The 21,133-nt window shown below is 40.0% G+C and overlaps 1 protein-coding gene across 1 annotated transcript in view; it reads right to left on the bottom strand.

Moving 5' to 3' along the window:
• The window catches only part of LOC139042236 (zinc finger protein 28 homolog), a 47,688-nt gene continuing 26,555 nt past the window's right edge, over window positions 1-21,133 (bottom strand). The window contains 2 exon segments of the mRNA XM_070499607.1: window positions 1-380; window positions 382-1,663. Coding sequence (XP_070355708.1) covers window positions 147-380; window positions 382-1,663 — 1,516 coding nt within the window. The 3' untranslated portion in view covers window positions 1-146.

Genomic DNA, 21,133 nt, shown 5'->3' with positions numbered 1-21,133 from the left:
TTAAATGGATTACCTAACATATTCTTCAAAACAAGCATTTTAAATGGAAAAGTAACATGAATATATATTTTTATTTTTAAAAGATTAAGCTGGCTACTGTGTTAAAAATGCGCTTGAGAGGAACAAGAGGGAAAGTGGTTACAACGCTATTGCAGAAATCCAAATGAGATGGTTGTGTCTTGGACTATCAAGACAGGATACGGACTGGAAAAAAAGTAGGTGTATCTAGAAGTATTTAAAATAATGAATTTAGAGGATTTGGTGGTATGGGGGTGAGGAGGAAGGAATAATTGAGGATGACTCTCCAATATGAATTCGCCGATGATGAGCAAGATGTACACTCTGCCTGAAGGCTTTTCCACATTCTTTACATTCATAGGGCCTTTCTCCAGTATGAATTCTCTTATGTAGCGTAAGATGGGCAATCTGGCTGAAGGCTTTGCTACATTCCTTACACTCATAAGGTTTCTCTCCTGTATGAATTCTTTGATGTAGCGTGAGGGATTTACGATGGCTAAAGGCTTTCCTACAAACGTTACATTCATAAGGTTTCTCACCTGTATGACACCTTTGGTGACAAATCAGGGATGCCCTCTGTCTGAATGCCTTTCCACATTCAAGACATTCATATGGCCTTTTGCCAGTGTGAAGTCTCTGATGTTGAACAAGATAGGAGCCATCACTAAAGGCCTTCCCACATTCAATACATTCATAAGGCTTCTCGCCAGTATGAACTCTCTGGTGTTGAACAAGGTGTGCAATTTGACTGAAGGCCTTACCACAGTCCTTACATTCATAAGGTTTCTCTCCAGTGTGTATTTTCTGATGTTGTGCAAGGTGTGCATTCTGGCTGAAGGTTTTGCTACATTCCTTACATTCATAAGGTTTCTCTCCAGTATGAACTCTCTGATGATGAGCAAGGTGTGTGCTCTGCCGAAAAGCTTTTCCACATTCCTTACATTCGTAGGGTTTCTCTCCAGTATGAACTCTTTGATGAAGAGTAAGTGAGCCACGATGGCTGAAGGCTTTCTCACAGACAGTACATTCATAAGGTTTCTCTCCTGTATGAATTCTCTGATGCACAGTCAGGGATGACCCATGGCTAAAAGCCTTCCCACACACATTACATTTGTAAGGTCTCTCTCCAGTATGAATTCTCTTATGCTGAATAAGTCCTATGTGATCAGTGAAAGCCTTCCCACAGTCAATGCAATCAAAGGGTTTCTCTCCAGTGTGGTAATATCTCCGATGACGTATAAGAGATGCATTCTGCCTAAAAGCTTTCCCACAGTCAATACATTCATAAGGTCTTTTGCCAGTGTGAATCCTTCGATGATGAGCAAGGGATGAACAATCACTAAAAGCCTTTCCACATTCAATACATTCATAGGGTTTCTCTCCAGTGTGAACCCTCTGATGTTGAGCAAGATGTGCAAGCTGGCTGAAGGCTTTATTGCACTGCTTACATTGATACGGTTTTTCTCCAGTATGAACTCTCTGATGTTGAATAAGATGAGCATTCTGGCTGAAGGCTTTCCCACATTCAGTACATTCAAAGGGTTTTTCTCCTGTGTGTATTCTCTGATGTTGGGCAAGGTGGGCACTCTGGCTAAAGGCTTTCCCACAGTCAATACATTCATAGGGTTTCTCTCCTGTATGAATTCTTTGATGAAGAGTAAGGGTTGAGATTTTGCTGAAAGTTTTCTCACAGTCATTACATTTCAAAAGTTTCTTTTCTCCATAGACTTGCTTGTGTTTCTTAAGAAATGAATGTGTTTTTAAGATTTTCTTACCTGTGTCAAAACTATATATTCTCTCTTCCATGGGAAATACCTGTTTTATATAAGATAATGTATTCAGATGAAAAATTCTCCCAGATTTGTTAGAATGGTCTCTTTTCTCAGTAAGGGTATCTATATTGGTGATTCTCTCTTGCCTAAAATGTGTCTTCTGACTTATGGGCTCCCTCTCAAACAGGTCTTCACAGTTTCCCCAGTTTTCCTCTAATGTGGAAGATTCAAGGTCATAGTTTGTAAGCCTTTCCATTATCATTGCCTGGGATAATTTTTCTTTAAAAATGTCCTGGTTTGCAGATAATTCCCTGGTCATCCACACATATTCCAAGTCTGAAAGATATTAAGAAAGCAAATGTCTCCTTTAATGCTAGAAGAATAGAAACTTCCAAACTAAAACCATGTGACTCAAAAACTTATTGAAGCTCACAAGAAGGGCATGTTTCTGAAAACTCTTAGATAAAGCTAGGCAATGCAACCATCCTTGCATTTCTGGAATAAACTCTCCTTGGCTATGGTATATTATTTCAATATGACCTGTTATTTAAGACTTTGGACCACTTCATAATTCAGATTTGTCTGTTAATTTCTTTTTTTGTGCTATTTTGGTATCAAATGTTATGCTGTCTTCATAAACACTTTTTTTTTAAAGTTCTCCTTTTTATTCTCTGTCATGAAACACTTTAAACAATGTTGGTGATGCTTTTCCTTAAAGGTTTTATAGAATTGATTTGTGAAACTATTTGGGGTTGTTGCTTCTTTTCTTGGGGAGGCAGTTCTAAGACATTCTATATTTCTTCTATGCTAACTGGTCTGTTTAAATTTTCTCTCTCTTCTGGGGTCACTTGTGGTCATTTATATTGTCCTAAAATATCATCCATTTCATCTATGCTTTCAAATTATTTACAGAGAGTTGAGAAAAATAGATTTATGGTTATTTATCATTATTTCTAATTTGTTTTCTCTCATCTGTTCTGACAGTTTAAATATTTTATTGGTTTTCTAAAGAAGTACCTATTTGATTTATTTTCATTAGATCTATTGTTTTCTAATTTATTTATTCCTACTTTTATCTCTAAAAGTATAAATTACTAAACGTAACTTACTTTAACTTTCCTTAGATTCATTTTGTTCTTTTTCTAGTATCTTGAATTGAATGCTTAATTCATTTATTTTTCACTATTTCTTATTTATTAATGTACATAATTAGGGCTACAAGTGACCTACCAATAATCCTCTTCTTGAAACTATGAGAAGTGAAAACAAGAAATTAGGCCACACTATAGGCTACAGAATAAACTGCAACCATCTCACTTGTGGCTCATTTCCCTGCAATATATATATATAATCTCTTATCTAGCTTTTTAAACCAGAACAATGGCTCTCAAGTAAGGCAGGGAACAAATAAATAAACTTGAAGAAAGTACACTGGGCCAAAAATCCCAACGAGTACAACAAAAGTGGGGAGATTATGGACAAAGAGGAAGGAGGTAACATTAATGAGCTCATTTCTTCACCTTTCATATGGATAGCAAAAGATGATGTCTTCAATTTCAAGTGGATGAATTTTAAAATACAGATTAAAAATTATTATAAACACATAAGGGAACAAGTTGTCAGACTAAAAACCTTTCCAATTCAAGAGGTAGGATGGTGTGAAGGGGAAATAAAGAAAAAACAGACATAAACAACAAAACAAAAATAAATAACAACAAAAAAAAAAACACCAAAGAGAAAAATAATTAAAAGCAGAGAGAAGAATATAGCTATAACACTTGTTAACCCAATAAACTCACTTTTTAAAGAATGGAAAATATTTAAACCAGTTCAAAAAACTAAACACAAATTTGCCTAAAGAATTCAGAAATGTTGAAAGTCAGGGATTATTATAACAATATGGGTAGCTGAGCAGAACTAGGTAAACACCAATGGAACATGACGGAGTTCAGAAACAGACTGTGGTATTTGCAGGAAATTCATAAAGGTAAAGGTGGTATGTCACACCAGTGGGGAAGAGAAGATCCATTAAAAAAATGGTGCAAGGAACAAAAAGTTTTAATTTGGGAGGGGTTTTGAGAGGTGTTTTCCAACAAGTACCAAAGAGAAGAAACATCTTGAGAATAGTTTCCTAGCTCTACTTATCCTTCACTTACCTGGGCATAGGCCTCTTGTCATCTCTCCTTTCATCATCCAGGGCTCTTTACCTTGTTCCAATAAGGAGATCACATCTGGTTTAGAAATACAAAGACCTGCATAGAAGAAAAAATAATAAAGTTGGTTAATCTGTGGATATTCCAGAGCTATGACCCAGTCCAAATGGTACTGAGAGAAGAGGGGCATTACAGGAAAATGCTGATAAGGGCATGAAGCACTAATGAGTTATGGGGAGATGGAAGGGGGAAGATACTCTTACCCAAGGAAACCAGGTTCCTGTAGTTCTCCAACATCACCTTCTTGTACAAAGTCCTTTGAGCAAGATTCAGCCATTCCCACTCATCTTGGGAGAAGTCTATGGCCACATCTGTGAAAGTCACTGAATCCTAAAATGACACAAATATAATCTTTCTCAGTAAGTATTCATGCCCCCACTTAGCTGGCTCTAAGGTAAAGGGTTATGCTGCACACTTTTGGATAAAAATATTGTGTATAAGTAATTGCACTGGGAGTCTAAACGATCCAGGTCAGGTAGTTACTGGACAACTTTTCTGCCCAGTTATATTGCACATATTAAGAAAAAGAAGATATGAGAGATACTCTCTGCTCTTGGAGCATTTCCAGCTTTATGGTGGTGAGAAGACATTCTCATATGAAAAAATGTTGACTGTATTCAAAGCAAGGTATCTCCAAGTACCAAACTGTTATCTAGGTTAGGAGCTGGAGCACTACTCTACATAGAGAAATCAAGGAGCTCGAGGACTGCAAGAGAAACTTTCAAGGAAGGATGCTGACCTGATGAACATGATTTCAATTTCCACATTGTATTCTGAGAAATCTTAGTGTTCTTGAGATGTTAAGAAGTATGCCTAAAAAAATGAAAGAAAAGAAATGCCTAGTGATATGCTTTTCTTTTCAAATAAAAATATATTTGGATTAGGAGAGAACACACGTGGAAAGTTGGTTTTTAAAAATCTATGGAGAAGTATCACAAGGGAGCATGTGAGGTAAGCACATGTCAGCAACCTGTTTTATTACATGAGCTGCATTTCCTAATCAACCAGCAAGGTGATGCCAGTCATCCATTCTGTGGTTGCTGGCATATTTTCCATTTCTCATTTTGTGAGTTCACTTATATCAAGATCTAAGTAGTTTTAAATAAATACCAGTCTTGAATCAAACCAGAGAGAGAGAGCTCAGATTAGTCCAAAGAATTCAGACTCTTGCACTGACTACCTGGGTGATCATGGCCAAGTTAATTAACTCCCATATGCCTCAGTTTCCCCATCTTAAAATTGGGAATAATTTTGGTACCTACCTCATCGCAGAATTGTGAGAATTAAATGAAGTAACAGGCATACAGTACCTGGCACAAGTTAATTGCTCAAGAATTGTTACCCATGATAATGATGAAGGAGGGATGGGAAAGGAGGAAGAGAAGGTCAAGAACAAGTGAAACATTTGGTTTAATACTTCAATAAGTTTTCCCTATAATTTATTTTATCTATTACTAGTTAAGAACAGGGTCTCTGAAGCCAGATCACCTATGTTCAAACTGTTCTGTTTAGTAAACCTAAGCTATTAGTGTCATTTTCACCTGTTGAAGATATTTAAAAGAACTCAAGAGAACAGTCGATTGTATTTACATACATATATTTACCATTTCTGTTGCACTTCCTTCATTCCTGATGTTCCAAGTTCTCTTCTGGTATAATTTCTATCTGAAGAACTTCCTGTAGTAATTCTTTTAGAGATTTGGCAATAAATTTTCTTAGTTTTTCTTCATATGACAAACTGTATTTCTCTTTCATTCTTTTTTTTTTTTTGGTCTAACATTGGTTTAGCCACATTTTTTTTAATTGAGGTATAAATTGACATACATTATATTAGTTTCAGGTGTACAACATAATGATTCAGTATTTGTATATATTGTGAAATGACTGCCACAATAATTTTAGTTAACATCCATCACCATACATAGTTACAGAATTTTTGTCTCTTGTTACGAGATCACCTTCATTCTTAAAGGCTATTTTTACTGGACATAGAATTCTGGGTTGACAGTTCTTTTCTTTGAGCACTTTAAAAAAGTTCTACTAGACTGGCTTACATGGTTTCTGATGAGAAATCCAGTTATTCAAACCACTGTTGCCCTATGTGTTATACATCATTTTTCTCTGGCTTCTTTTGAGATCTTTTTTCCTTGTCTTTAGTTTTCAGCAGTCTGATTATAAAGTTTCCAGGCAGGGATTTCTTTATCACCTTGGCGTTTGCTGAGCTTCATGGATCCATAGGTTTGTCTTTCGCTAACGTTGGGAATTTTTCCGCCGTTATTTCTTCAAATGGTTTTCTATATTCTACTTTCTCCTCTCTTTTTTGGGAGTTCAATGATACAAATGTTAAATATTTTGGTATTGCCCCACAGGGCCTTGAGGCTCTGTTCACTCTTTTTTCTCTGTCGGGTTCAGATTAGATAACTTCTGTTTATCTTCAAGTTCACTCTTTCCTCTGTCACCTCCATTCTGCTGTTAAGCCCATCTAGTGAGTTTATTTTTCTTCACTTCTTGTTTATATTTTCTATTTCTTTGCTTGAGACTTTCTATCTTTCCACTTGTTTCAAGGGTGGTCACTCTTACTTGTTGGAGCATTTTTATAATAGCTGCTTTAAAGTCTTTATCAGACAATTTCAACCTCTGTGTCACACCGATGTTAGTATCTGTTGTCTTTTCCCTTGTGAATTGAGATATTCCTATTTTTTTGTTAGCTGAGTAATTTTAGATTGCATCTGGACATTTTGGATATTATGTTATGAAACTCTCTATCTTGTCTAAACCCTGTGGAGAATGTTGATATTTTGTTCAGGCTGCAAGTTCTAATCAGCCTTCTATGGGTTGTGTTTCAACGTCAGTTCCATTTTCAAAGCCTTTGCAGTTAAACTGTTCTATTTGTACACCACCCAGTGGCCAGCCTGAGACCTGGATAGTGGCCTACCCCTTAGTTCACATCTCAAAGAGAATGATATGCTCTTTAGAGTCAGCTACATACATAAGCAGCTCAGAGTAAGTCCAGAAGTTCATAAACAACTTTATGTGGTTGATTTCCAAAGCTCCTCTCTCTCTGTGAGCTCTCTAGTACTTTCTGTTTCCCTGGGGCTCCTCTTTTTGGTTCTCTGGCCAGATAATTTAGGCTTATTTATTACATTCCACTGTGCACTTTCCATAACTGTACCCAACCCTGGGACGACGCACAGAGAGTAAAGAAGCAGAAAAAAAGCAATGAGGGTTTACCCCAGGTCTGGGGAACACAGACTCTCCAATCATAGAGAAAATTTCACCTCCCTCAGAGTTTTAAGACTCCTGCAGAACCCCACTGCCATCATCAGGGCACAAGAAAACAAATAACATTTTTTTAAAGGGGAATTCCCCCTCCCTGAGCATTAAATCCCTTTTCCACTTCTTAAGCCTGAACTAGAAGGTTCTCTTGCAGCTTTTTCTGTCCATAACAATACCTACTTCTAGGTTTTGGGCTTGTTGAATCCATGCTAGGAGATACTGGGGTGGGGGGCGCAAAGGGAATAAGGTAAACACACCGCAGGTTTAGTGGTACTCGAAATTTTGAGCTTCTTCCCTAATCTGCTTGCTACTGTTTAGAGACCTTAAATTGCTGCTCCACACATGCTGTTCTGGTTTTACAGCAGCTTTCAGTGGGAAAGGATGGACTGTCCTCCGTCCATATTACCCAGAAACAGGACCCTCTCAAATTCAGGGTAAATTATTATTTCATTGGAAATAAAAAGCCTCCTGATGTTCAGTGCTTCTTGTGCATCATACATCATATTGTAGTTCTTTAATTTATATATGTATGTGTGTGTATATGTGTGTGTGTGTGTGTGTGCACGCAAAGAACCACATACACACATAGGCAAATAGTAGCATATACAGCTAATGCTTATATGGTGCTCACTATGTGTCAAGTACTTTTCTAAATACCTAAAATACATTAACTCATTAATCCTCACAACAGTCCTATGAATTTGGTACTACTATTATTCCCATTTTACTGTTGAGGAAACTGAAAGTAAGGTGATATATCTAGTATATAGTGGAGCTAGAATCTGTACCCTGCTGGGAGCCGTGGCTACATCATTTGATCGGCTGTTTGACAGGGTCCAGCCGATTAACGCCGAGGGGTGCAGGGTCGCCCCTTGCTGAAGAATAACTGGCCAGCCCCTCACATAGTTCTGAAACCTGTGCTGCTTCTAATTGCCCTTCATTCCTTTTCCTTTCTTAACCTCCAGTTTTCACTCCTTTGGGTGGCTGCTTGGGAGGCACTACCTCCTGGGAAAATTAGATACAGTAAGAGAATGTGACCACCTGCAGGTAACTTTCAAGATATTTTTCAGTTAATTATTGGAGGAGCACACAGTCCTATTTGAGACAATCAGAAAGGAATCCTGCCCAGATAAGATGTCGAATTAGGTTTATGGCCTCTGTCTGGTTAATGTTTCCTTCTCCCTCCAGTTCTTTGTCTAAATATATATGCATCGTCCTTCTAAGTTTGTTGGTTAATTGGATGATCAAGAAGTATCTATATATTATTCTTGACCTTCTGCTTTCTGTTAAAATGTTATAGAGGTTTTCTCCTAAAAGCAATAAATAATAAATAATTGATGAGTAGAAGGGCCGAGGGGTGCAAGAATGCCCCTCAGTGAAGAATGGCCAGCCGAAACCCCTGATATTTTCTGAATTATATGCATGCTTTCTAGCAAGGTTGTCTATACTTGTTTCTGTTTTTTATTCTTGAAGATATATACTTTAGCTTAGCTTTTCAGCCCTTTACTTTACTAACAAAATGATACTTTCTCCGGCAGTGTGTTTAAGGGACTGTTAGCTCCACAATCTAAAAGACAAAGGAATGCTTTCACCCCCTAAAGGGCGCGAAAACGTAAAGGTGTTTAACTGCCCGCTGAGAATGCAGATAGCCCTGGGGATAAGACACCCTAGAGTCGCCTTTTGTTCCCATTAACCATCTACACTAATGGCGTAAATGATTGAGGGAGGCAGGGATGGCTCCACCAGGATGTAACCAGACGGACTGCTGTCCTGTCCGGAGGCCTGGACCTTCTCTCTTTGATTTAACTTTACCATGAATTACAACAGATGCCTAGGTACCTATCTCCTTTAGCTTAGAGACAACAAACATTAGTTAATTTCAGAGAAGACTACCATTAACCTTATGCTATACAGAATGGAATGCTAATAAATATTCTTGTGCTCATTTTTTACTTCCTTATCTCTCTGAGAATATTTGTAGAACTGTTTCTGTACCAATCCTGAAAAATATATAAATGACACTTGAGCACAGTAAAGTCGGACTTGCTAACACCAACCCAAGTCTCACGTCCCCTTTATTTTCCCCTCATCGCGCCGACGCCGTCCATCCCTCAGGAACCTGGACTCCGCCGGGGCGGGACCCCGGCAGTACCCAGGCAGTCTGGTTGCAGAGTCCATATTGCTAACCTTTCCGCTATACTCTGCCACTCTTAAAATATTTTCCTCTGACAAATAATAATTGTGCTCTTGTTTAAAATGTTTGAATGTACTTAGAAGCAAGTTCCATTGGTAGTGCATGTTTTGTGACATTATAGCTGATAAAAAAGGTGTTTTGCTTTGCCATAAGTTGCTCACTGTCTTTGACACAAAATAAAAACAATTTAAGTATTCAAGTTATTTTTTTTTAAGATTTTAGTTTTTTCCTTTTTCTCCCCAAAGCCCCCCAGTACATAGCTGTATATTCTTCGTTGTGGGTCCTTCTAGTTGTGGCATGTGGGACGCTGCCTCAGCATGGTTTGATGAGCAGTGCCATGTCCGCGCCCAGGATTCGAACCAACAAAACACTGGGCCTCCTGCAGCGGAGCACGTGAACTTAACCACTCGGCTGCGGGGCCAGCCCCTCAAGTTATTTTTTATTTGATTAGTTTTTTAAGTTTATAAATAAAACTTGATCATTTCTTACAATAATTAATTTGCTGGTGACACTAGTTTAGCATTTACTTTAATCAGAACATGAATTATGGCTCTTAAGCGTCTATTGTTGGTCATAAAAGTATTAGAATTAAAAACATTCTCGAGTAGAGTAAGTTTGAGAAACTAATCCACAAGGAATGAAAAATTAGGAATTTAGTCAAAGAAAATAATCAATTGAGGGCAAAAATTCAACTACAAGGATGATCACTGCAATTCTATTAAATAGCAAAACAGTGACAACAATTTACCTATGGAACAACAAGGGGCTGATTAAATAGATTCTGGTATTCACTCTAGAAAGAAAAAAGAGTGTAGAATATTCCCTGGCATTTTAAGACACTCATGGCTCCACAGTCAACTGGGGAGGGGAAAGCTTTGCGTACTCTGCCCAAAATGCCACCCATCTCACCTGTGCCCGCCAATCTCCTCCTTCAAGTTGCAACTCAGTAATTACTTCCTCTGAGAAGTCCTTCCAGCCCTTCCTCCCTCCAACAGTATGACTGTGCAGGCTATATTCTGCATGAGGATCTCTCACCAAGGAGGCAAGAAGGAGCTAAAATAAAGTAGACTTCCTCTTGCCAGATTGTGTGGTCTGTCACAGAGCTTCACCAGTCCACAGGGAGGGGCACCTTTTTCTAATTCAGCCAAAGGCCCCATTTGAGCTATTAATGGTCCTTCCTCTACTAGAGACCAGAAGTCTACTCTCCACTTGCAGCACTTATCACATTGTATAAATAAACGTTCGCTGCCTTTTCATTTCTCCAATGGATGATAGGCTGAGAGCCAGGATGGGGACTTAGGGACTAGGCAGATCATGGCCCTAAAATTTCCTCTAAGGACTTCACTTACGCTTTTTCAGATACTTATGAAAAGATTGAGCACAGGGAAGAGCTCAGACTGGGTCAATTCTTGAATGAAGAATAAACACTGAGTAGGAAGAAGAGGAAGTTCTGAGAGGGCACTGGGCCGTTTGAGTCTATCCCTGTGGCCCCATCACTTATCAGAAAGGAAAAAAATGGGAACCAGGCCCAAGGGTGGAACTCTAAGGCAGACAGCTTTCAGAAGGAAACAAACATCACCAAACCCTGGAAAGCAAGACTGTATTTTAGGGAGGACAGAGGGAATACTAACTCACCAGGGACATAGCTTTAAGAAGTTCAATTCCTGTCACCTCCTCCTCTTCCTGGCTCCTCATTTGGAGAAGAGCTTTACTCTGAGAGGGCAGAGCTGGGGGAGGAGAAAGGAGTAGTGAGAGGCTGAGTAGCTCTAATAGTCACAGCCTACAAACTCTTTCTGCCCTTCAGTTCCCTCTGTTCTCACTCCCCCATTCCCACCACACCCTCCCCTCAGCATTCCTGGGAGACCTACAGTTTACAGTGGGGTTCCGCTCTGCTCTGGGTTTTCAGGCTAAGCACAACCTCTCTCTCTCAAAGCCGCCCAGTAATTAACAACAGAGATGTACTATGGGTGCTGCACATCTGAACACTGACAAGTGTCACAATCTTCAGTGAAAACAGGGGAATACTGTCATCATTTCAGATGTGCAAGCTCTGGGAAGTGAAGGCTTCTGCACGAGTTACAGAGCTTGTCAGTTACGGAAACCAGCCACCAACTTAGGTCTGCCCTGCTGCACCACCCAAGTTATCTGCCCAAGCGGACACCAGAATATAACAGGAAACGGGCACCCCATGCGACTAACTACTCAGGATTTGCAAAGGTTCTATGAGACCTGGAAAAAGCCATCTTTCCCAGAGAGAGGCACTACCTCTGTTACTACCAAGAGTTCACATGGCTTGCAGATAACTGGACCAAAAACCATCAGGAGACCCAGGTTCTCATTTTGCTTTGTGACAATCTATAGTTTTGAAGAATTCCCTTGGTCCCCCTGAGACAAGTTTCTTCAATCAGGAAGAGGATGAAAGTATCAGACATAATTCTGGCTTCTTTCCTCTAAACTCCACTGCTTTCTCAAAGCATTATTATAGTGATGACAAGAATGAACAGTTATTGAGCACTTTCTACGTCATGTGCTTTACAGGTATGAGCTGGTTCAATCCTTATAACAGTCCTATAAGGTATTAATATTATCATCTCCATTTTACTTAAGAGGAATCGAGGGTCGGAAAGTTTAAGGAAAAAACACCTGTTCAGTAGAGGCTTTAGGATCGGAACTCTTGAAGTTATTTAACCCTGTCCGAGTCAGTTTCTTCGACAGTCACAAGTGGGTATGAACACCTACCTCGAGCAGTTGTCGAGGGGATTACACGAGAGCCAGGACGCAGGACTCTGGAGTCAGCTGTCCTGGATCTGAATCCTGGCTCCTCCACTTACTTGCGACACTTGTCCTCTCTACGCTTCAGTGTCCTCATCTGTAAAAAGAAGGTAAGCTAGTTCCCACTTCACGGTGTCGTGAGGGTTGGTGTTAACATCCTCAAAAGGTCCTGGAACTGTGTCTGGCACACAGTAAGCACTCAGTAGACATTAGCTGTTATTGCTATTACTGCGTGCAGCAGAACAAGCAAAGAACGATACGGCTTCGAGCAGCGCTTCTTCCCCCCTCCCTCCTTTGTTATCAGAGTTGGGATTGGGAGGGGGAGAGACAAGTGTGAGGGAGGAATGGGAGTATTTTCGCTCATTTACCAGAAGGCGACCAAGCCATGGGAAGGCTGGTGTCGCTCGGCACTTCGGGTGAAGCTGTGAACCTCGCCTTCCTCCCAGGCCCCATCCCACTCTTGAATTACGGACAGGGCTCGGACAGGGAAAAGTTAGACACTGAGGGCCTCCTCGGAGAGCAGCAGGGCGCCCAGGGGCCGCGCTCTGGCGGGAAGGCTCTCTCCCCCGCGTCCCCGGAGATCCCACAAAGACCTGGAAGCCGAGAGGCTGGCTGGCCGACTCTGGGCAAGTCAAGGGCCCTCCCTAAATGCAGCTCCATAGTCTGACCAAGGGGACCCTCCAAACCTCTGGACTCCCAGGTCCATCAGCCTTTGAGGCCGGGGACATCCTCCTCCAGGACGGGCCCCGAAGACAGCACCCCCAAACCTCAGTTTCTACCCTTGCGGCCGCAGGCGAGCCGTCCGTCACTCTTACCCCTGTGCTCCGTCCGTGGACATGTGGACGCGTCCCGGGGCCCGCCCCTCAGGTGGGACAGGCGGCACCCGCCCGGACTCCGGGGCTTCGGGCCACGGGGGCGCTCCGGGGCGGGGTCGGAGGGGAGCGAGGTCTCGGCCAGGAGGGTTTCCACTCTCAGCCGCGTAACATCCTTCCTTCACTCCGGCGCACGCCGTCTCTCACGCGCTGCCGGGACGCGCACACACACACGCCGCGGTCACACACATCCCTCCTGCGCCCCGCCAGTCACATCTCACACTTGCACACACCGCCCCATTCACACGCGTACCCGCCTCCTCCCCGTCAGTCACACATCCTCTCAAACGCATGCACACACCACGCTTGTCAGTTGCCAAGTCGCGCGCACACGTTCACGCCCGCCCCGCATGCGCGGACCGGAAAGCCAACCCCTTGGGGTCTCCGGGGGCCCGGGCCCAGCCACTGCCGCCACCCGAGCCGGCTTCCTCCTCAGAACCGGTCACACTCGCTCACGCACGGAGTTTGAGCCCTCGCCGGAAGTGGGCGTGTCCTCCCGGCGCAATGGCCCCTGGGAAATGTAGTCCTGACAGGGGCAGCGGCCGCGTTCTGAAATCGGGCGGTGAGGCTGCCAAGCACGGTTCCTTTCCCGGCCTGGTGATCACAACCCTCTGTCCCATACAAGTGGCTCCTGGTCCGGAACAGAGCCGACTAGAAGCCTCCCAGCTCCTACTCTGGCTCCCAGAAGCACAAGCCACCCCCAAGAGGCGGGCCGAGCCCCGGGGGCTTCTGGGAGCCTTCGCCGGGCTCGGAGGAGGTGCAGACAGCCGAGACCTAGCTCTCCGCACTCGGCAGATTCGGGTAGCAGGAGGCGGGGAGCGCGCAGGCGCATTGGGCCGGGGGAGGCCAAGGAAAGTGGGCAGGGCTTAGGAGAGGCAGGTGTAGGGGCGGAGCCTTCGGGATCTGAGGAGTGGAGGCTTGGATCTTGCCTGGTGTCTTGTGCACTTGTGATTTGTGATTTTTGAGTGTGTGTGTGTGTAACCTGTCTTATTTCATGCCTCCCGGTCCTCTGTCTCTGATATACTCTACTCCCCCAGCCCATTTTGTCCCTCCTTGCTAGAATGAGGGTCCCAGGAAGACACACAGCTTGTTGGTCCTGTTTAGGGTCGTATTCCCAGTGACTAAAAGTGTGTTTGGCACATGGTAAGTGCTCAGTAAAAAAATCACAATTTAACATGAGCAGTGTCATCGTGACACAGGTACAGAGACTGGTCCACCACGTATCACCCCAAAATTAAGCTCCTCTCTCAGACACACCCAATCACTCAAACCCACACAGCCACGTTTTCCGGGATCCAATTTCCCTCAGACTTCATGGACTCCATAACGAAGTTAATTCTAGCTGTGAAGATGCCATCTCTAAGGAATTGCAAATGGAATCTTAGTGTTCCTAACATTTTGTGGTTGGTTATTCAAGTTGGATAAAAATGACACTGCTACTTTGTTTTAGAACTGACGTATTAACAGCTTGGAAATCTTCACTCCCATCCTCACAATAAGAAAAACATTCAACAAAATGAAAATCAACTTCTTTTAGATCCATCAGAGAATTGAGGTCACAAAGGAAACCACTACCCTGAAATTTGGAGAGACAAGAGAATACAGAAAATCACAGCCAGTATCAGCTTACCTGAAGCAAAAGTTGCTGGAGCCATGAAATGGTAGGAACTCTTAATTGGTAATCTTGAAGAATTGTTGGAGACTTAGTGTGGACCAGCTTGTGAATTAAAAAATCTGAGGGGCCTAGTCTTAGAGGGGCCCCTAGACTTTCATGGATTTACCTCCAGGAACTCCATCAAGTTCTCACAGCAAAGATTGGGGAGAAACGTTGCGATTTAATATTCTTTATATTTTCTCGTGCAATTTTAAATTTTTTAAAGAATTTATCCCCTTTATTTGGATTTCAAATTTAATAACTACATAGTTGGTTAATTCTCTATTGTGTCTAAAGTTATTGCTCTTTTCTATTCTGCATTGTTCTTCTTTTTGTTCAGTTGGTTAAAAAAAAAACTCCTCTCTCTTTTGCTCTCTCATCAGAGGCTTTGATATATTCTGAATCTTTTCAAAGATAGTGCTTCTGCTTCTGTTAATCTTCTGCGTTTCACTGATTTTCTCCTTTGTGTTTTTGCCTATGTCCAATTGCTCTTTAACATGCTTCTTTACTTAAATACATACTTTGTTCTTGACCTTTCTAATTTCATGATAAATGTATTTAAAACTTAATTTTCCCACCATTTGAGCCATGAGTGTTTTATCATCTAGTTTTAAGTATTTCTTAACTCCTTTTCTTTTTTATCCATTCTAACAATCTCTGAATTTTAACTGGGGTATTTAGTCTATTTACATTTAATGTAATTATTGATATGGTTGGATTTAGGTTTATCATTTTGCTATTTTATCTTTTTTTAACCACTTGTTTTTAGTCCTTTTGTCCTCCTTTCCTTTTCTTTTAAGTTAACTGAGTATTTTTAAGAACTCTATTTTAATTATTGACTTTTTAGCTATAATTCTTTACATTTAGTGTATTTTACATTTATGGTACATTTAGTATATTGTAGAATAAATATATGCTCAAGGAATTATAATATACATCCTTAACTTTTCAGTGTACTTGAATATTGCATCCCTTCACATTAAATGTAAGAAATTTGCCAACATATAGTTCTACTTATGTCTCCATCACTTATGAAAGATATATATGTTACATCTATATGCACTATAAACTCCATGATACAATGTTATAATTTGGACTTTAAAAATCATGTTTTAAATGAAGTTTGTAAAAACAGAGAGAATAATTATTAGGTGTTTAAAATTCACCCACATGTTTACCACTTCTGGTGCTCCTCATGCCTTCTTGAAAATCCAAGTTATCACCCAATATTTACCTCAAGCCTGAGAAACTTTCTTTTAGCATTTTTTGTCATGTAGATTTGCTAGTAACAAATTCATAGCTTTCGTTTTTCTAAAAATGTCTATTTTACCTCCATTTTTGAAGGATATTTTCTCTGGATATAGAATTCTAGCTTGAAAGGTTTTCTTTCCTTTTCCCCCAGCACCTAAAAGAGTATTCCACTGTCCTCTGGCCCTGATTATGAAAAGTCAGCCATCGTTCATATCATTGTTCCTGTTTGTATCATTTTTGTTTGGCCATTTTAAAGTTTTTTTTCGAGGAAGATTAGCCCTGAGCTAACATCTGCTGCCAATCCTCCTCTTTTGCTGAGGAAGACTGGCCCTGAGCTAACACCTGTGCCCATCCTCCTCTACTTTATACATGGGACGCCTGCCACAGCATGACTTGCCAAGCAGTGCCATGTCTGCACCCAGGATCCGAACCAGCAAACCTGGGGGCACCAAAGGGGAATGTGCGCACTTAACCTCTGCACCACCTGGCTGGCCCCTATGGTTTTCTTTTTATCTTTGCATTTCAGCAAATTCATAATGATGCCCCCAGGTGTGGTCTACTTTGTATTTATCCTGCTTGGGGTTTTATGACATTCTTGAACGTGGAAATAGGTATCTTTCACCAAATTTGGGAAATTTCTGGACATTATTTAAACAGGTTTTCTATTCCTTCCCTTTTCCTCTCCTTTTGTAACTCCAATTACGTTAGATCTTTTGATATTATCACACAAGCCACTGAAGTATTATCCATTTTCTTTCAATCTTCTTTCAGATTAATGTATCTATATTCAACTTAATTGACTCTTCTGCCACCTCCAATTTGCTGTTAAACCTATCCACTTTTACTTTCAAATACTGTATTTCTCAGTTTTAGAAATCCCATTTCCAAATTGTGTTCATTTGCTAAAATTCCCATCTGCTCATTCATTAATCCCACACATTCTTTTATATATCCTTCAGTAAAATTATAATATCTGCTTTAACATTCTTGTTTACTAACAGCAATATCTGAATTATCTTAGGACTGGTCTCAGTTGCTTTTTCCTCTTGAATGTGGCTTGTTTTCTTGTTTTTTTCATAGATAAATATTCATATATCTAATAATTCTTATTGCATCCTAAATATTGTGAGTCTTCTTCCAGCTAGACATCATTTTCTTAATAATCAAGCCCTGAGTGACATACATCACTCCTATTCAAACCACATCGAAAAAAATTAATCTTATAGCCACAACTAGAAGCAATAGTGGATGAGTAGCGCAGGATGTGCCTGGGCAGTGACATTCCAGAATCAATTCCAGACAATGGAAAGGAAGCACAAACTTTTGGTGGCCATGTAGTCATATCACAGATATCATTAACACATACATACCCAGGACCTGGGGAAATAACCATAGTATGGGTTTGTGGGCACTGGACCTGCTATAAGCTACATTAGGTGAGAATTTCCCCAAAAGCCCTTACTCTACATAAATGCAAGTCTTTTACAAATTCCAATGGAAATGTTCATAGTGATTTTAGTTACAATCACTTAAGAGTACTCAGTACCTTTTCAACTGGCTCAAGTCAATATGGGACTTGGATGCCATGCCATGGAGTGTTTTTAATTAAAACAAAAACCTTAGTGTAGTTTCAATTCTGGTTATCAATTATTAAATACAGTGGAAATATCAGCTATCAGAACCTTCTTGGCGTGTGAGGCTTATTGTGACCTTTTCACTTTCCTCACATGGTTAACTCATGCCCTGTAATTCAGCTACTACACATGCCATAGTTCACCACAGAAATAAGATACCTTTTCCAAGTGCAATCACCCTTATGAGAAGTCTCAGTACTTAGAGGAGACATAAGGAAAAATTTAACATGCTGGCACTTCTTTTATGTCAAAAGAACATACAAAGGCTACGGGGTCCTGACAGAGGACTTTGCAAAAGATGGTTGGGGAGCATGGACATAAATGATCTAATCCAGCATTACAAACTCTTGAATCCTTTCAAGTCCTTATATGTTATGCAAAATAATTTAACCCTCAAAATACATTTCCAAAAATGTTCCCTAGATTTTTGATATTGTAATTAGTGAAGGACATTAAATATTTCTGGGTGAGTTTAATCTCCTCCCTATCTTTTGTATTTCAAGCTACAGGTCGTATTAAATTCAGATTTCAATTACCGACCAAGCAACGATGGTGGAAGTAGACGAGCAGACTCAGCTGAGAGTTTTCTGTCCCGAGGCAGGTGTGGCAAGAATTAGTAGGGAGGTTTCTTAAGATGTGAGCGAGAGCTGAAGTTTTCTAAGACCCCTGAATCCTTCATGATAGCCCCATTCCAATAACATGGGTTCAAATCTTTCCCAAAATCCAAATCTTTCCCAGGGCTTAAATTTCATTTAAGAGAAGTGGCAAGGTTTGGAATTCAGTAAGCACCATAGTTCAGCAACTAACTGGATCTACTGTTACATCTGACCTTCAGCAATTGCAGCCCCATGGTTAGAAGCAGTAAGATGATTCCTAACACAATCATAAAAGGGCCCTCATTTCAATTTCTTGCTTAATGTTAGAATTTCAAGTGGCCTTTTACTTTTCCGATTTCATTATAAACAAGCATCACATGTACTTTTGGAACTAGCCTTCTTCATCACCTTTAGTTTTTGGCAAGAGCTGTCCAGCCCCTTGGGCACAGTGAGCTTATGATCCCGCTGTATCGTGAATATCCTTTCCTGGTGCAAAACAGGGTTACAAGTTTCTGTGTCTTTTGATCTAATTCAATAATCAATCTTTAATACTCTGCTTCTCTACAGCCTGATAATCATTCTCTAGTATCAGTTTCTATATGGGCTAGCTTTCTTTGGTTGAAAGATGAGGACTCTCACTTAAAATGAGAAGTTAAATATTGGAAGAATACCAGGTGCCTCACAGATTTAAAGAAATGAACAAAACTAGGATGTGAGAAAGCAGGAGTCATTTTAATGGACTAGAGTGATAGGTATAGAGATGCAGAAATCTTGAGGTTGCTGCCAAAAGGATGAGTGAATTCCAATGACTTCCAGTCCAGGAGTGACATTTCATATATTTAACAGCTAGTACAGTATGGGCCCCAACCAATCAAAATGCATACTGACTGAAAGAAAATATCCTTTATGGCCATACATAAAACTGAATATTGGCCCTGCTACTGTCCCTGTGTATCCAATCAAAGTACAAAGAAGGAAAAATCTGATTGGCTTAATTGGAGGCATGTGTAACTGGCAGTTCACCTGAACAATATAAAATGAAGAAACAAAAAGTGTCAACAAAGAGCTAGGGAAAGTATGCGTGTTAAAGACAAAAACAGATTTCAACATATATACTGAATATATATATAAACATATGTACACACACACACATATATATACGCACACATATATGTATATTCAAGATTAATTTTGACTCTAAGACTACAAGATCATTTTATACATAAGGTTCTGCAAATCACATAATTCATTTAATATATTGTGCACGGACAACTCTCCATAGAAGCATACATAGAGCTTAAACTTTTTCTACTAGCTGGACAATACAGTATTGAAGAATCACAATTTAATCAATCTGCTTGGCAGGACACTGAAATCCTATTTGTCATAATTAAAACAATTCTGCAGTAAACATTATTTACATCTACCTATTTATTCCAATGGGATAAAATTCCTAGATCTAGAATTACTGTTTCAAAGGAAATGCACATTTATGACGTTGACAAGTCATGCCATATTGCCATCCAAAAAGGTAGGAGACAAATTTACACTATTGATGAACAAGTACCTATCTTCCAACACTGACAGCAGTGTTGAATATTATCCAAGTTTTAGATTTTAATCCATCTGAGAGCCAAGAAATTTTAATTTGTAATTTTCTGATGAATGAGGGTAAGAACTTCACAAATTTTCTTTATTCATTTGAGTTCTTCAACTGTGACATGCCTGTTGGTAAGCACTACCAGTTTTCCTCCCACTGCTTTGTATGTGTAATGGCACTCTCTTCCTAAATGATATATTCTTTCATACAAGTTGTGCATATTTTCTGGCAATTGCCTTTTACATCTTTTTGGCGCCTTTCACCATGACCACGTTTCAAATCCTTGTACAGCCCAGCTAACTCTCCTCCTTAGGTCTTCTACAACTCCACGTCCTACTTAGTGAAGCTTTCCTCTTCTCTATGTTTGCCTCCAACACATTATTTATTAGAGATGTCAAATACAATTGTGTTATATTTCTCTCTAAGGTGAAAGTGTGCTTCTAACTTTTTTTTGGAGATTGGATAACCAACTGTCAAAACATCATCTCCCCAATAATGAAAAACCAGTTTTATGATACACCAAAATCTCAAATGTGAAGAAATCTACTTCAAAGATTTCCCTGCTATGCTTGCCAAATTATCCTTCCTCGTGTTATTTTAACTAAAACTGTCAAAGTAAACATATCCTACTGGGACTCTGTTGTGAATGACAATTTACAAACATTTTAATAGTATTATTTCATCTAGAAAAGTGCCATATTTCTTTTATTGACATTTTTCCTATTGTTCAATATAGTTTAATAATTTTTCACCTCTATTCATAAATTGTTTCATAGTATTTCTTGTTTTTGATGTGAGAGTTGTATTACCCTCATAGACATAATTAAAACCTTTTGCATATTCTTCTCTGCACTAGAGCAGGGGTTGGCAAACTTTTTCTGTAAAAGGATAGAGAGTAACTCTGTGAGGTTTTGCAGGTCATACTGTGTTAGAGCTACTCAACTTTGCCATTGTAGGGTGAAGGCAGCCACAGGCAATATGTAAACTAATGAGTGTGGCTGTGAGCCAATAAAACTTTAGAGACACTGAAATTTAAACTTCATATAATTTTTATGTTGTCATAAAATACTATTTTCACTTGTTCAACCATTAAACTTTTTTTAAAAATTTATCATGGGTCACACAAAAACAGGCAGTGAGACTTTGGCCATGAGTCACAGTTTGCTGACACCTACTCTAGATTAGTTTACTTCAAGGTTAACCGTTCCTTGAAAGTTTAATAGAATTCATTCATAAGCCCAAGTGACTTTAAATAGGTCAAATCTTGCTAAGTTTTCTAGT

Source organism: Equus asinus, chromosome 26 (genome assembly GCF_041296235.1).
Source record: "Equus asinus isolate D_3611 breed Donkey chromosome 26, EquAss-T2T_v2, whole genome shotgun sequence".
Classification (NCBI taxonomy): Eukaryota; Metazoa; Chordata; class Mammalia; order Perissodactyla; family Equidae; genus Equus; species Equus asinus.
This window is presented reverse-complemented; position numbering and strand designations above follow the sequence as displayed.